Below are 17,032 nucleotides of genomic sequence, written 5' to 3' on the forward strand. Positions count from 1 at the left end.
AAAAATATTTTAAAATAATATATATATATATTAATTATTTTTAATATCAATACGTCAAAATAATTTAAAAATATAAAAAAATAATTTTTTTTAAAAAAATTCTCATGACTTTTTGAAATGTGGGCATGTTAACCTATAATTCGTGACCGTTTGTTTCTATGGTTGTGTTTGCTGTTGAAGCAAACGACAGGAAATTTGTGTTTGGTAATAAATGAAACTTGATCTACTATTCATAGACCCCACCATTAATTACGTTTAAAACACATGGTCGTTAAAAGCAGCTCGATGGTACTTTCATCTTCTTCCCGTGGAGTGGAGAGTAACTCCACTGTTCATGTGAATAGTGGAAACACTCTCCACTGTTTCCGGGCAGACTCGGTTGGGTTCAATCCAGAGCTAAATGCATTAAATCGGGTCTAATCCAGTAAAATAAAAAAATAAATTTTATTTTTATAATTTTGTTTTATTTGAAAAATCAGTATTTATCGGTTTGGTCCAAAACTAAATGTATTGAATTGAATCTGACACAATAAAATAAAAAAATAATTTTTATTTTTGTAATTGTATTTTATTCAAAAAACTAGTGTTTATCGGTTTGGTCAAGAGTTAAATGCATTGAACTGGGTCCAAATCCATAAAATAAAAAAATAAATTTTATTTTTTATTTTTGTAACTGTGTTTTATTCAAAAAACTAATGTTTATCGGTCCGGTCCATATCTAAATGCATTGAACCGGGTTCGACCCAGTAAAATAAAAAAATAATTTTTATTTTTGTAATTGTGTTTTATTCGAAAAACTAGTGTTTATTGGTTTGGTCCAGAACTAAATGCATCGAACCAGGTCCGATCTAGTAAAATAAAAAAATAATTTTATTTTTTATTTTTGTAAGTGTGTTTTATTCAAAAAACTAGTGTTTATCGCTTTGGTCCAAGCTAAATACATTGAACTGGGTCCGATCCAGTAAAATAAAAAAAAAAAAATTTATTTTTGTAACTATGTTTTATTCAAAAAACTAGTGTTTATTGGTCTGATCCATAGCTAAATGCATTGAACCGGGTTCGACCCAGTAAAATAAAAAATAAATTTTATTATTAATTTTTGTAATTGTGTTTTATTCGAAAAACTAGTGTTTATCAGTTTGGTCCGGAACTAAATGCATTGTATCGGGTCTGACGCAGCAAAATAAAAAAATAATTTTTATTTTTGTAATTGTGTTTTATTTGAAAAACTAGTGTTCTATCAATTTGGTCCAAAACTAAATGCATTGAACTAGATCCGATCCATTAAAATAAAAAAAAAATTATTTTTTATTTTGTAATTGTGTTTTATTCAAAAAACTAGTGTTTATCGATTCCGGTCCATAACTAAATGAATTGAATCGGGTTCCACCTAGTAAAATAAAAAAAATAAATTTTATTTTTTATTTTTGTAATTGTGTTTTGTTCGAAAAACTAGTGTTTATCGGTCCAGTTCAGAGCTAAATGCATTGAATCGGGTTTGATGCAGTAAAATAAATAAAAAAATTTTTATTTTTATTTTTGTAACTGTGTTTTATTTGAAAAACTAGTGTTTATCGGTCTGGTCTAGAGCTAAATGCATTGAATCGGATCCGACCAGTAAAATAATTTTTTTTAAATTGTGTTTTATTTGAAAAACTAATATTTAAAAAAATTATTTATTTTTAACTGTGTTTTATTAGAAAAATTAGTGTTTAACATTATACAATATCATTATATAAATTAGAAGGAGATTCGCTTGACGACGTAACATTTGCAGAATTTGATTGCAATTCTCAATTTTGTTCCTGATTATATTTTACAACCTCAATTTGAAAAACATTCTTAATCAAACACAATAAATTATTTTTTATTTAACTTTCAATTTTAAGCCATATTTTTAACCAAATATATATAAATACCAAACCAATCTCAATAATAAATATTATTTATAAAATAATTTTTTTTGAATCATAACCATAAAAGCTATTTAAATACTAAACACAAAGATAGAAGAATCTCACATGTAGAGTTGTGAGCCATGCGATTTATGCCTTTCTTTTTCAGCACTTCTTTCAACAATTTTAAAATACACTTTATTTATTATTTATATAAATAAATTAATAATACAATACTTATAAAAAAAGAAAGGAAATCAGGTACAGCTCATGTACACCCTATTTCCACCTGCTCCATCATCCAATCACCAACACCGTAGCCGACTGGGACCCATGAAATCTGTAAGGGGGACCTAAGACGTCTGTTTCACAAACACACGTAGGTCCCACTAATGGTCTTCGACACGCGGCAATATTCTTGCGAGTGGATGGATGGATGCTTATGCTCCCAACCTCACTCTTCCTCCTTTGTCTTTTCAGAAGGGAGGTGGTGGGGTGAACGTATAAGGGCAAACCTAACAAAAGTCCCCAACTCTTAAGGACAATATCAATTAAGTCTCCAATCCATCTTATTATCCCAATTAGGTCCTCGTTCTGAAAATCAATGAATTCTAGCGTGTTTGGTAGTGTGGTAGCGGTTGCTTTTCAAATAGTTTTTTGTGCCGAAATACATGCCAATAATGTTTTTTTTTATTTTTAAAAATCATTTTTGACATCAGCACATTCAAAACGATTCCAAAAAGTACAAATCGAACTCAATTTTAACAAAAAAAAATAATTCAAATTTGGGCAAAACACAGGTACAACCTCACTACCAAACGGTGCTAAGATCCTCGTGTTGAATAACATGGAGCTTATACAACATACCTAATTATACAAGGAAACACAAAGCTCTTATGTTTTAATATAGCATGACGTGAAAGATTTAAGTAATTTTATAAATTTATTATGGACTAAATTTAACTATTCCAATTAATTTAAACTAGCAATGATTCGACTGAAAATTTATTTACTATTGAGGACTTAATCAAGATAAAAAAAAAACTGAAGATTTAGAATGTGTTTGGCTGTACAAACAAACAGGCCCTTAAATGATATTAACTTTATAGATAGGACTTGTTTTCAGGTTTGTCCAAAAAAAGAATGAAAGAGAAAGTGAAAGTAGGCATAAGGAAAAGGAGGGAACTTGATGCATGGGCAATTGACAGACAACTGACACCACAGCACAACGGAACACTTGAAAAGGAAAGGAAAGCAAGAAAGACACATTTTTTAATAGCTGAAGAAAGAAGCAAACAAAGAAAGAAGTTAATGTTTTTAGAGAGATAAAAGAGGTGAAGTGTCCATTGTAGAAGCAACAGAGGATCTGGAGGCTCGACAGGACAAGATACAACCTTTTTTTGCATGTTTTGCTCCTTAGAGCTAAAAAGTTCTGGGTTTTGTTTTTTAGAGAGAGAGAGAGAGAGATTCATCATCGTGTTGCTTAAATGCTTGGACGATGCTTGGATTGATTTTCTTGTCTGTTTCAGGGGACTTCATGATTTCTTGATCTAGCATACGAGTTTCATATGGATAAGTTGTTGCGCGAATCTCTTTTCAAGTAAGTCCTTTTGATTTTCTATTATCCATATGCAACCTGTAATAGTATGGTATCACACCCAGATGGTAGATATCAAAGGATCAGATTACAATATCCTGTAGTGGCCGAGGTTTAGTAACTACTCAATTGATGAGGTTGTTTTGTTAATCAATCAGTGGCTTTTTGTTTACTAACACAACTGTCCATGACATCATTTGTATTCTTATCTCTACCTTTGGGTTAAGATGTTGCACTATGTGAACTCTTCGTTGTTAAATTTGCTTTCCTTTTCCATTGATTGTTCAATACAGTGCAATCATTTGCTTTTGCTTTTTTTTTTTTTTGTCCTTTAACCTGCAGAACTAATTTTTTCTTTAAAATATTTTCATAAAAAAGACAAAAACAAGTTACTGGAAAAATAAGATTGAGTAACGTAAAGAATGTTTGCGGGAAAAAAAACTTAAAAAATCTTCATTATTCTCCTCATCTTTCATGTGTAGATTTTGAAATATTTGAGCTGCATAATTCAAGGTCAGAAAGTGTTGTCGAATCTACACTATTTGGACATTAAACTCCATTACATTATGGCACACTTTTTTTATCATACACGGAGATGTCCTCGTGTCTCCTAGTTAATGACATAATTGCTACAAATATCACTGGAAGTCATTGAAAAGCTTTTTCTTGCCTTCAAAGATAGATGTCCAGAGTCAAGCATCCACAACACTGCTTTCTGTTCTTGCCTTTCTCCACATTGATTTGTTTACTGTAGGATTTTGTAGTGTACCCAGACCAAGCACCAAATATGGGGAACAACATGATCCCAACTGCAACCTAAGTGGAAGGATATTCCCACCTGCAACCTAAGTGGATGGATATTCCCCAACACAATCTTTCTTTTTCGCCGAGTCAATTGCTATATTTAGATTGAGATAAAAATGGAAGAATTATGCTTCTTCATGTATTCATTTTTTGTGGCATTCTCATCATGAAGTTCGGTGATTTTGTGTGAATATTAGTTCTCTTCAGAAAATGTTTGTTTGTACTACAGGCTGTATCTCCTTCAGAAAGAATCCATAAGAATATCATTCTTTAGTAGTTCTTGATTGTCTGATCAAGTCTCCTACCTTCTAATTGTTCGTAGAAATATTTTCCTCCTATGCAGGCAACTCTCTTTGGACTGCAGTTTTTTAGAATCTCAACAGATAATTGATTATAGTCTTCTATTGGGAATACATTTTAGGGCACCTGAACAGTTGAGAGCCATCTTAGAACCTCCTGCTACAATGCTGAATCATGCTACTTTGGCTACTTCTGATGGTAGGTATCCTCCCAACACAAACATCTTTTTTTAGTTAGGTACCTAACTGAATTTTAAGTTCTAATCACCTCTTGATTTTTTCAGTAATTTCTAATGGTTCATTTAAGAGTTAAATTGTGCAGTGAGTATCAGATCTCCTTTGCTAGATGTATTTCTGAATTTCCGATAACTTTAACTGTACAGTTTCACCATAATAAAGTAAAAAAACAGAGTCATCTGCAGCCAGCATATGTTGTGGAAAGTATTGGGAGACTCCAAAAATGTTTATGCAAGATGGTTTAGGGATCTGCAATATCTAGAAAGTGAGGATGAGAAAAATGATCTTGACATGAATTCTAAAGTTTATGTTTTGTTTCTTACACTGAAACTCGTTCAGAGAGGAGTGGATATTGCTAAAGTTTTGAGGTTATACTTTTCGAGGGGTGACATGGCTCAAAACTTGCTGGGTTATATTTTGCAGTTAAGCTGCTTTGATTAGTGGTGGAAAAAATGCTTCCAGTTCTGGGTTTTGTTTTTTAGAGAGAAAGAGAGAGATTCATCATCGTGTTGCTTAAATGCTTGGACTGATTTTCTTGTCTGTTTCAGGTGACTTTATGATTTCTTTTAGTGCCTGTTTCTCTCTCTGTGTGCTTGTGTAATTTGGTTATTTCCACTTTCTTTTGATTTTCCTCGCTCTTTTTTCTTTTGATGCTCCGAAAGATTACGGCTTTTCTTTTTGCTGGCCTTCTGTGTTCAATTACCTCGATGATGATTTTGGAATTGAGTAGGTTCATTAACCTTTTGTGGGATAGCAACAATTTTTTTTTTCTATGTAATAATTCATGTTTAGTTTCAATTCGTAGGTTCAATCACTTGTTTTGTGATCTACTGTTACCTTTAATCTAGAGATCTCCTTTGCTAGATGTATTTCTGAATTTACGATAACTTTAACTGTACAGTTTCACCATAATAAAGTAAAAAACAGGGTCATCTGCAGCCAGCATATTTTGTGGAAAGTAGTGGACGATGCTTGGATTGATTTTCTTGTCTGTTTCAGGTGACTTTAAGATTTCTTTTAGTGCATGTTTCTCTCTCTGTGTGCTTGTGTAATTTGGTTATTTCCATTTTCTTTTGATTTTCCTCGCTCGTTTTTCTTTTGATGCTCTGAAAGATTACGGCTTTTTCTTTTTGCTGGCCTTCTGCGTTCAATTACCTCGATGATGATTTTGGAATTGAGTGGGTTCATTAACCTTTTGTGGGATAGCAACAATTTTTTTTTTCTATGTAATAATTCATGTTTAGTTTCAATTCATTGTGGTAAACCTAATGCATGATGTGAAAGATCATGCCTTTTTATTTTTTTTTCCTGGCATTTTGTGTTCATTTACCTTAATGATGATGGGGTCATTAACCTTTTCTGGGATAGCAAAAATGTTTTTTTTCTATGTGATAATTTCATGTTTAGTTTCAATTCATTATGGTAAACCAATGGATGAATTTAGATGATTAATTTTAATATTGAGATAATATGAAATGCTTGAAGTGGAGGAATCTTGTGGTTCTATCATTTAAATATGATAAACTGTATCTTACTTTTCAGAACCAAAATAGCAAATGGTGCTCCTTCGTCACTTATTAGATATTGAAGACAGTGAAAGGTACTAATCCTGTTACCAAATCTTCCTTTTGTTGAACCATAACCTTCTTCTTCTTCTTTTTTTTCTTACAGCTAAGAATATCCTTTTGCACATACAAAAAATCATAATTTGTCACCCTCAATAATTATGACGATGATGAAAATTTCCTAACTTTTACTATCATATCCCAGTATTGACAAGAAGGCCTTGTCAAATGGAGAAGTCTATATTGGTATTTTCAAGGGAACACTTCCTCATGGCAAGGGTAAATATATATGGTGTGATGGAACGGTCTACAATGGTGACTGGGAAGAAGGTAAAATGACTGGGAAAGGACAAATACTTTGGTCTTCAGGAGCAAAATATGAAGGTGATTTCTCTGGCGGCTACCTTCATGGAATTGGCACCTTGATAGGACATGATGGGTCCGAATACAAAGGGGCCTGGAGAATGAATGTACGGCATGGGCTTGGAAGGAAACAATATTCTAATTTAGATGTTTATGAGGGTTCTTGGAAGGAAGGGATGCGTGAAGGCTGTGGTAGTTACTCTTGGAATAGTGGAAATACATACACAGGGAATTGGAAAGGTGGAAAAATATGTGGCAGGGGGGTTATGAAATGGGAAAACGGTGATCTTTTTGATGGCTTTTGGATAAATGGTCTTAGACATGGATCTGGAGTTTATAGGTTTGCAGACGGGGGATACTACTTTGGAATGTGGAGTATGGGACTTAAGGATGGAAAAGGGACATTTTACCCAGCTGGAACCAAACATCCATCTCTAAGGAGGTGGTGCAGCTCCTTAGGCTGTTATGAAAGTGGAAGAAATTTGTTGTCTCATAGTTCGTCTTTAAATTCAGAGAAAACCAGGGCTCTTATACCAAATGACATGCGCAGTCTATCTGAGAGAATGTCAATCAATGGAATCTTTAAAGATTCTGGCCGATTCTCACAAGGAACTGTCTCACTAGATGAAAATTCGAGCCATTTTAGCCTTGGCAGTGAATTTATATGCCGTGAACCATCATGCATGTTGTCCCAAACCTCCGATGAGGGTCAAAGTGGTGTGCAGGATAACTGTACAGTAGTTTATGAGAGGGAATACATGCAGGGAGTTTTGAAAAACGAGAAAGTTAGAAATACCGAACCATCCCGCAAAACTAAACAGAGAAACAAATTTCACATGAAAGAAACAAAAAAGAAGTCATATGTGGACATTTTCCATGGCCATTGGAGCTATTATCTAATGCTTAGCTTGCAACTTGGTATAAGGTAAATGGATTGACATTGAAGTCTACCTTTCCTGCTTTTCCTGCGTTATCTGTTTTTCCCCTTATTCTTGTTTGTTTCTGGTGTATGTTTTCTGCTTTCAAATTGTTAATCGTTTCTTTCCTAAATAGTAGTCCTTATGAAAGTGTTATTGGTGTTCACAATTCCATCATTGTTTGGTTACAATACCAATCTTTAAGCCCTTTTGTCAAACTGGACTAGAACTGATTGTATCAACGCTTTCATCAGAAATGTGCTGCTGCATGCATGATAATGCTTATTGTATTTGTACCTTATCTTTAGTCTCATATGTGCTACTGAAAACTAGCAAAATCTGATGGGCTATTGGGATTTGGAATATATGAGCATTTGATCCCAACTGATCACACTACCCAAGCAAGGTTACAACCATATGGGTTTGTACCATATAAAACTCTTATTATTAATTAAAAAATCCTTATGCTTGTTAGCTTGTAGAAAATTTTGATTTGGCTGCCAATATCATAACATGTTGACAACATGTGGAGTTTTCTTTTTCTTTTTCTTTCTCTTTGTTTTGTTATGTTTTTTTTTTTTTTTTTGAGATGGACCATATGTGAAGTTATTTTTGATATGATCTCTTTGAGAGCATCTTCAACTATTAAAATCTAAGTTACTTGGTGTGTGCATGCATGTTATCATGTCTAAGGAGGAATCAGGCATCTATTATTTTTTCTTTTATTCCATCTTATGCTATAAGTTTGCACTGATAGGAAGTTGATCATCCTAGTTTAAGTGGACCAAATTGGTATTTTAATAGTTCGGTTTTTCACCAGGTTAATAGCTCTTTCAGGCATGTGCAAGTTTATTTTATTTCATCAACATATTCTTGTACATTAGCACACTTGCAAAATATCTGATCTTAAGTTCACAGGTACACTGTTGGCAAGATTACACCAGTGCCTATGCGTGGAGTTCGAGATTCTGATTTTGGAGATCGAGCTAGAATAAGGATGTATTTCCCCAGAAAGGGTTCCCAGTTTACACCTCCACACTATTCTATTGATTTCTATTGGAAAGACTACTGCCCTATGGTCTTCAGGTACTTATTGTCAGATGTTTGCTTAACTCATGAAAAGAGACATTACTAGCAGCACACATCTTAAATATTTGAAAAATGAGAATAGTTCTGTAGATTTTTAATCTATCCCAACTGACTTCCAGCTGTAAACTGGGGAGATTATGTGTTCTGTTTTTTCCCAGCTGAAATGATATCATAGAACTGTCATTAACAACAAAAGTAGCTCTTAATAGAGCAGAAAGCTATGGCTGAGTTCAAATAGGTTGCTTCTCTGATTATTAGAAAGAAGTGGATGCTGTGATTTTTTTCTCATGGTCTTCTGTTTGCATTTTCAAGCAGATATATTATGTCAATGCCTGTAGGAACATAAAACCTAGGTCTTGTAAGTAGGGGCGGAACTAGAATTATTTGTTAGGGGAGGCAAAATTAATATAACAAGATATAATATTTATTTTAATTTATTGTATATGAGTTGTAAAACAAAACCTACATAATTTAGTTTTATTCAAATAACTTACTACAAACATATAATGACCTTTGTATAAGGTAAAAGGTTTGGAGCAATACCAAATTGAGTCAAAGCAATGAAGTTAATTTCATCTTTATAATGTATCTATCACTTTAATGTTGTTGGTCTTTATATCTATCAAATATAAACATACAAAGTATATAAGAAACATTAACTAAAGCGAAGCATTATTTATGTTTGATAAACTTTGAAATAAAGCAAAAAATAATAAAAAATGATTCTTACATATTTATTTTAATTGTGCTCGTTGTTCTTTCATAGAATAGAAATTATCGATTATCATATCAATTATGAATCTTTCAGCAATTTTTTTTTTATATAGACAATCAAATAATTTGCAAGAAAATCATCCTCCATCCGATTGCGAAGTCTTGTTTTAACAATCTTCATCGTTGAAAAAGCTCGTTCAATAGGTTATGAGTTATCAATATTTTTTCTTAAAAAAAAAAAATCAATTCTTCTTATTTTGTTCATGGTTCAATCTAAAATTAAAACATATATAGTAAGAAAAAATTGATAATTTTGGTGGCTTTACTAAAAACAAAACATAAAAAATCCAAGCATAATCAAAACAAACTAATAAAATATATCTAATTAATTAGAAAAAAAATCACTATAACAAGAATTCAAAAAATAATTGGTAGAACTAGCAGATCTGAGAAAAAAAAAGGAGCAAAAATGGTAGAATTATATAAAAAAAAAACCTCATCAAATTATTAACAAACATCTCAAACAAAACAAAAATAGATTTTAAATTTAAGTTACCTTGTTTTGTTTGATGAAAGATAAATTAATTAGTGACTCTGTTTTAATTTTTTTATAGAAAAATTTTACTCGCGATTTGTGTTTTTATTTATATTTTTGATTGCTGCATGATTTATATTAGGACAAATTAAGTGCTCTTTTTTTTGTTTTATAAAATAGTATTTTTATATTGTTTTTTTTCCACGTAAGTTAAGAATAAATTCAAAGAAAATCAAAAGTAAAGTTAAGGCCCACCTCTTTAAAATAAAATATGTAACTTCTTCTCGTATTTCATTACCCAGTAATGAAACAAAATTAAAATGTGTCAAGGGGGGGCCCGGGCCCCTGCTTGCCCCCCCTTGCTTCCGCCCCTGCTTGTAAGGCCTCCTTGAATTTTGCAGGGAGTCACCTGCCATTAGGCCTTTGAGGCTATTGATCATATTGATGAGTGTTGTGTTGTGTTTTGAATGAGAAGTGTGTAAATGGAGAGATCTTATAACTTTCAGCACTGTTCTATTCTCATAGGCAGGTGAATGCCCTTTTCAATGAAGCACAAGGCTTAAACAAGTTTCAGCTTGGATGTGTTGGTATTCACTAGTTGAGGATTCTTTGTTTTCCTTTTCTTTTATTTATTCTGATCACCCTATTAAACTAAACAAATATTGACTTTGCCACGGGTTGCCAAGATATTTATGACTATTTGTTGCTTATGGTGGATTGCTGGTCTCCAGGCATTCTAAAACCTAAAACAAGGACTTTTTTCCTATGTGACATTTATTTTAAGGGAGACTATAAGAGTTTGGGACTTCTAGCATGAAATTAACACTCCTATGTATCAGAAACTGTTATGCAAGGGAGTGGTTGCATGGAATGCAATAATTTCCTTGTTATTTCACTTTCCCGCTTACTTTACTATCAAATGCGGACATCAGCATTTGATCTTCTCTCAGAATGATTCTGTCTACTACTTATTGAAGCTTTTATGTAGAGAAGGTTTCTCTTCTTTTTGCTAATTGCAGTTTTTTTGATCATATTTTCTCTATGATGGTTATTGTAGTGCATGTTTAAACTTGTATGAGTAGGTCTGTTAAGGTAAATTAAAATAACCACCCAGAGGATTTCCATTTTAAACTTTTTATCAATCATGAAATTATAATCTTCACATATATATTAATGTAAGACATCTCAATTTTTGTGGGATTGTTATTTCAGGAATTTAAGGGAGATGTTTAAGCTCGATGCAGCTGAGTACATGATGTCCATCTGTGGTGATGATGGTCTAACGGAGCTTCCTTCCTCTGGAAAAAGCGGCAGTATCTTCTTTCTTTCACATGATGATAGATTTGTGATTAAGACATTAAAAAAGTTCGAACTCAAGGTTTGAATCCAGATAAACATTCATTCTGACTATAATCTGATTCTTAGCATACTCAAACTTCCCAGTGTTTCTTTGGCAACTTGTCTATTTAAATCTAAAATCCATGAAACTATACCCTTTCATGACATGGCCTTAGGTATCTTATTGCTATTATTTTAGTAGGATTGAATATGTGCACGCTTCTATTTTTGCTTTTCTTTTTGTTTCCTTTTAAATTTTTTATTTCATAATGGATCTGTAAATCCTTTATTGTTGAGGTTTTAAATTGATTGTTCACATTGAAACCCACCTAGGAAATGGAGATGCCAAACAAATCCTATTTGATTCTGCGGCACCTTTCAAGCAATTGTCACTGGTATTTGCCATGCCTTTGAAGGAAAATCCTCCTGCTAGATAGATGTCATAAATCATGCTTTAAAAGGGTTTAAAATATGGAATAAAGCATGAAATATCCATTTAGATTTTGAGATTTTATTCACAATCATGCTTAAAGATTTTTCTTGCGTAGATGCCACTCATTTCAGCATGATTCTTAAACTAATTTTTTTTAATCTCTTTCCTGGGGCTGGAAGTTGAAATGTGGAGGTTGGCTATTGACATGTTTGTTTGATATTTACTTTAATGAAGTTTGGGTCTCAAGGTTTCTCCCTTTATAGTCTTTTTAAATTGGAATGAGAGGTCTTTGTGCAGATGGTGAAGAGTATGTTATGACCATCTTAGTTAGAAGTCCATTTGTCAAAGAAACCCAATTGCATGGAGTTGCTTGTAGTTATTGAGGGCCTGAAGAGGGTATGTTCTCTTTGTGGCAGCATAATAGAAGTAGAGAGGAAAATGAATGATGTCTCTGGAGATGCTTTCATGGTTTTGATTCATATATTAGTAGTACTGGATAATTCATATGGCTTTGATCCAATTTGATGTGAGGTTTTTCAGAGGATTAGGTGCACATGACTGTTGCTGGTTCTCACCACGTGCTTTCTTCTATTAGAGAGTAGAGTCCAGTTTCCTATTGAAGCTAAGAGTTTTTCACATGGATAAGCAACAAGTTCAAAATGGACTCCACTAGTAAATAAATGCATTTGAGCAAATAACAGCGATGTAAGCTAGAAAAGAAGATAGGAAAGCTTTGTTAGTATGTCTATGTTTTACTATCAATAGTTTCACCATTAGAGAGTTATATATGGCTTTGTTTTCAGATGTTATGATTTAAGGGGAGAACTATTGTTTGTCTATAATTACTTGTGAGGGAGAAATTGTTAGGTAGACTTGCCAACTTTCCTGTAGACCAGGCTTGTAAAGGCATAGGACGTGGATGGATTCATACATCATCATGTAGGGTCTATTCACTTCTTATACATGTACAAGTCACTATTGCATTCTTTATAGGTAGTTGATTGACTGCGTAACAACTTCTCTAGGTGTTTTTTTGAAATGGAAAACTGTAATTTTCTTTTAATCAACACAGCGTTGTAAATGAGTGTATGTTCTTCTTCGTCTGTGCAGACCGTTCTTAAGATGCTTCCAAAATATTACATTCATGTAGGGAAGCATGAAAATACTCTCATCACAAAAATTTTTGGGGTCCACCGAATAACATTGAGAGGTGGGAAAAAGGTATTTGCAGCTTTCATACACCCATATGTTGCTTTCTTCCATTCATGTCACTTGTGTTTAGTGAGGATTTTGGGTTTCCTATTCTTTACAGGTACGCTTTGTAGTCATGGGAAATATGTTTTGCACAGAATTAAGAATTCATCGTCGCTATGACCTGAAGGGGTCAACTCAAGGTAGATACACAGATAAAGAAAAGGTTGGAGAAAATACCACATTAAAAGATCTTGATCTAGCATACGAGTTTCATATGGATAAGTTGTTGCGCGAATCTCTTTTCAAGTAAGTCCTTTTGATTTTCTATTATCCATATGCAACCTGTAACAGTCTAATGGTATCACACCCAGATGGTAGATTTCAAAGGATCTAGTTTATGCTCTGTTGTATGCGTAGAATCAGATTATAATATCCTGTAGTGGCCGAGGTTTAGTAACTAAATTGATGAGGTTGTTTTGTTAATTAATCAGTGGCTTTTTGTTTAGGAACACAACTGTCCATGACATCATTTGTATTCTTATCTCTACCTTTGGGTTAAGATGTTGCACTACGTGAACTCTTTGCTGTTAAATTTGCTTTCCTTTTCCATTGATTGTTCAATACAGTGCAATCATTTGCTTTTGCTTTTTTTTTTTGTCCTTTCACCTGCAGAACTAATTTTTTCTTTAAAATATTTTCATAAAAAAGAAAAAAACAAGTTACTGGAAAAATAAGATTGAGTAACGTAAAGAATGTTTGCGGGAAAAAAAAACTTAAAAAATCTTCATTATTCTCCTCATCTTTCATGTGTAGATTTTGAAATATTTGAGCTGCATAATTCAAGGTCAGAAAGTGTTGTCGAATCTACACTATTTGGACATTAAACTCCATTACAGTATGGCACACTTTTTTTATCAGACACGGAGATGTCCTCGTGTCTCCTAGTTAATGACATAATTGCTACAAATATCACTGGAAGTCGTTGAAAAGCATTTTCTTGCCTTCAAAGATAGATGTCCAGAGTCAAGCATCCACAACACTGCTTTCTGTTCTTGCCTTTCTCCACATTGATTTGCTTACTGTAGGATTTTGTAGTGTACCCAGACCAAGCACCAAATATGGGGAACAGCATGATCCCAACTGCAACCTAAGTGGAAGGATATTCCCCATCACAATCTTTCTTTTTCACCGAGTCAATTGCTATATTTAGATTGAGATAAACATGGAAGAAGTATGCTTCTTCATGTATTCATTTTTTGTGGCATTCTCATCATGAAGTTCATTCTCACCATGAAGTTCGGTGATTTTGTGTGAATATTAGTTCTCTTCAGAAAATATTTGTTTGTACTACAGGCTGTATCTCCTTCAGAAAGAATCCATAAGAATATCATTCTTTAGTAGTTCTTGATTGTCTGATCAAGTCTCCTACCTTCTAATTGTTCGTAGAAATATTTTCCTCCTGTGCAGGCAACTCTCTTTGGACTGCAGTTTTTTAGAATCTCAACAGATAATTGATTATAGTCTTCTATTGGGAATACATTTTAGAGCACCTGAACAGTTGAGAGCGATGTTAGAACCTCCTGCTACAATGCGGAATCATGCTACTTTGGCTACTTTTGATGGTAGGTATCCTCCCAACACAAACATCTTTTTTTAGTTAGGTACCCAACTGAATTTTAGGTTCTAATCACCTCTTGATTTTTTCAGTAGTTTCTAATGGCTCGTTTAACAGTTAAATTGTGCAGTGAGTGTCAGATCTCCTTTGCTAGATGTATTTCTGAATTTACGATAACTTTAACTGTACAGTTTCACCATAATAAAGTAAAAAAACAGAGTCATCTGCAGCCAGCATATGTTGTGGAAAGTATTGGGAGACTCCAAAAAAGTTTATGCAAGATGGTTTAGGGATCTGCAATAACTAGAAAGTGAGGATGAGAAAAATGATCTTGACATGAATTCTAAAGTTTATGCTTTGGTTCTTACACTGAAACTCGTTCAGAGAGGAGTGGATATTGCTAAAGTTTTGAGGTTATACTTTTCGAGGGGTGACATGGATCAAAACTTGCTGGGTTATATTTTGCAGTTAAGCTGCTTTGATTAGTGGTGGCAAAAATGCTTCCAGTAAACCAAGCTGATCGCAGTTAGTTTGGAAGAGCAAGCATGAGTGTTCAGATTTGGATAATAGGTCCGTAAGTGAGAAATTTCACAAGGGTTACCCTGGTTAGCCAGGCCTTCATCCTCTTGTTGACTCCTCTACATGGATTGGAAAGTGAACTTTTAGCGGTGTCTTTAGGGATGGTGAATTTGGGTATGCCTTTTAAAAATGCTCTATCAGATAAATATATCAGTTCCAGTTAATCAATTCATGTAGCCTTGGTGTGTATCCTTTATATCATTTTAAATTAGATTAGGGGTAGTTTCAAGATTTGAAATCGATTAACAACAATTTCATACCAACATCACTGTGGCAACAAACTATGCATATTCTAGTTAGGAGGAATGTCACCTATCTTCTTTCTTACAGTGTCTGCGCATGTGGTCATGTTTATTCAGTATATGGCACCTCATTTTTGCATCCACCAGGTATAAACTCACAAGGGCCGCTCGTGATTCCTCCGAAAGGCCTTCTCCTAGTACCCCATGAACCTAGCTCAGTGAGCACTGCACCAGGACCTCACAGCAGAGGAAATACATTGAAAGCAAATTCTCATGGTGAGAAGGAGGTGGATCTCTTGCTGCCTGGCACTGGAAGGTACCTTTTCTTATTACAACTTTTTAATGCCACTAGAAGGAGGTTTTCTGATGCTAAGGGTGACAATTGCTAATACCACCTGGCTGAACGTGCCTGGTATTATGAAGGGGATCCTACAAGTCAATATCCATATAGAATCTAATATAACCAGCACCAACATAAGCAAAATCCTCTGAGAATTTCCCAAACAGATTTGGCTGGGAAATCTCAGTGTTAGATGTTATCACACCATATATAAGTAATTAACTTGAAAATTAAGCTGAATTTTGAAGTCATTTTCAGCAAAAGAATGAGGTTGGACTGCTGATTTATGCCCATAAAACATGTTTTTGTTGAGCATCCCCCCTTTTTATTTCTATCAGTTCATGCCAAACAGTATTTGAACTACTCTGATTCTGAAGTTGGACTGCTGATATTTGGTTTCACCATTTAACTCTGCATATCGTTCCTCCTTCCTCCCTTTCTCAAACCCACATTCTTCCTCTTTGACTTATTTCATTTTTTTATTAAACCATGACCAGTTTGGCTTGTCTTTCAAATCAAGGGCATCAACTTTCTTTGATATGGTCCCCAACCCCTAGGAAAGAATCCAAGGAAGCCCTCGTAGATCTATTTAAACTCCTGTAAATTTATATTCTAGCGATCTCAACATGAAAATTTCAGCTGTGCTTAGTTATGACATTTCCAGATGCTGTGAGTTGCTACATTCACTTACATATCAAACATTACTTAAGGTAACTGTTGATCAACTGCCATATGATTAGGTTGCGGGTGCAGCTCGGAGTGAACATGCCAGCGCAGGCTAGCCAAAAGCTTATACAGGACGAGGTTGATTCTGCAGAGATTGAACTTTTCGAGGTTTATGATGTTGTTCTCTACATGGGCGTAATTGATATACTACAGGAATACAAAGTGAAAAAGAAAGTTGAGCATGCATGCAAATCATTAAAATTTGACCCTCAGTCGATTTCTGTTGTTGAGCCCAAATTGTACGCAAAACGTTTCATCAATTTCTTGCACAAAGTTTTCCCTCAGCAACCATGAAATTGCCAAGAGCTTGGTCTTGCGTTCCTCCTGTTTATTAATTACCATAGATCTTCTGGCAAAGGTTTCCCTTTCCTATTTTATTTATTCACTCTTTTTTATGCACTTATTTCGGTGAATGCTTGCTTCATTGCAGAAATCATATTATTTGTGGAGTTATGCAGGTAGGAGCGCACAGAATTAAGCTAGAATTTCTTTTTCCTTTTGTTCACTGCTTCTACCACTGGCAGCACATTTGTTTCTATGTTTTTCACAA

At 33.9% G+C, this 17,032-nt stretch overlaps 1 protein-coding gene across 4 annotated transcripts; it reads left to right on the forward strand.

Moving 5' to 3' along the window:
* Positions 1–4,659: 4,659 nt before the first annotated feature.
* LOC118046090 (phosphatidylinositol 4-phosphate 5-kinase 7) lies at positions 4,660–16,885 on the forward strand. 4 transcript variants are annotated; one of them, XM_073408197.1, is made up of 12 exons: positions 4,662–4,794; positions 4,979–5,380; positions 5,734–5,831; positions 6,375–6,432; positions 6,603–7,685; positions 8,596–8,763; positions 11,228–11,393; positions 12,897–13,007; positions 13,099–13,286; positions 14,448–14,602; positions 15,564–15,732; positions 16,497–16,885. In XM_073408197.1, exons 4-12 carry the CDS (start codon positions 6,389–6,391, stop codon positions 16,774–16,776), a joined length of 2,364 nt encoding a protein of 787 aa, XP_073264298.1. In that variant the 5' UTR covers positions 4,662–4,794; positions 4,979–5,380; positions 5,734–5,831; positions 6,375–6,388; the 3' UTR covers positions 16,777–16,885. The 4 variants fall into 4 exon arrangements, with proteins under 4 accessions (XP_034910743.1, XP_073264298.1, XP_034910746.1 ...); XM_035054852.2 differs by lacking the exon at positions 4,979–5,380 and having other exon boundaries at positions 4,660–4,794; XM_035054855.2 differs by lacking the exon at positions 4,979–5,380 and having other exon boundaries at positions 4,674–4,794; positions 5,760–5,831.
* The last annotated feature ends 147 nt before the right edge of the window (positions 16,886–17,032 follow it).

The sequence above is a fragment of the Populus alba genome, chromosome 3 (genome assembly GCF_005239225.2).
Source record: "Populus alba chromosome 3, ASM523922v2, whole genome shotgun sequence".
In the NCBI taxonomy this organism is placed as follows: domain Eukaryota; kingdom Viridiplantae; phylum Streptophyta; class Magnoliopsida; order Malpighiales; family Salicaceae; genus Populus; species Populus alba.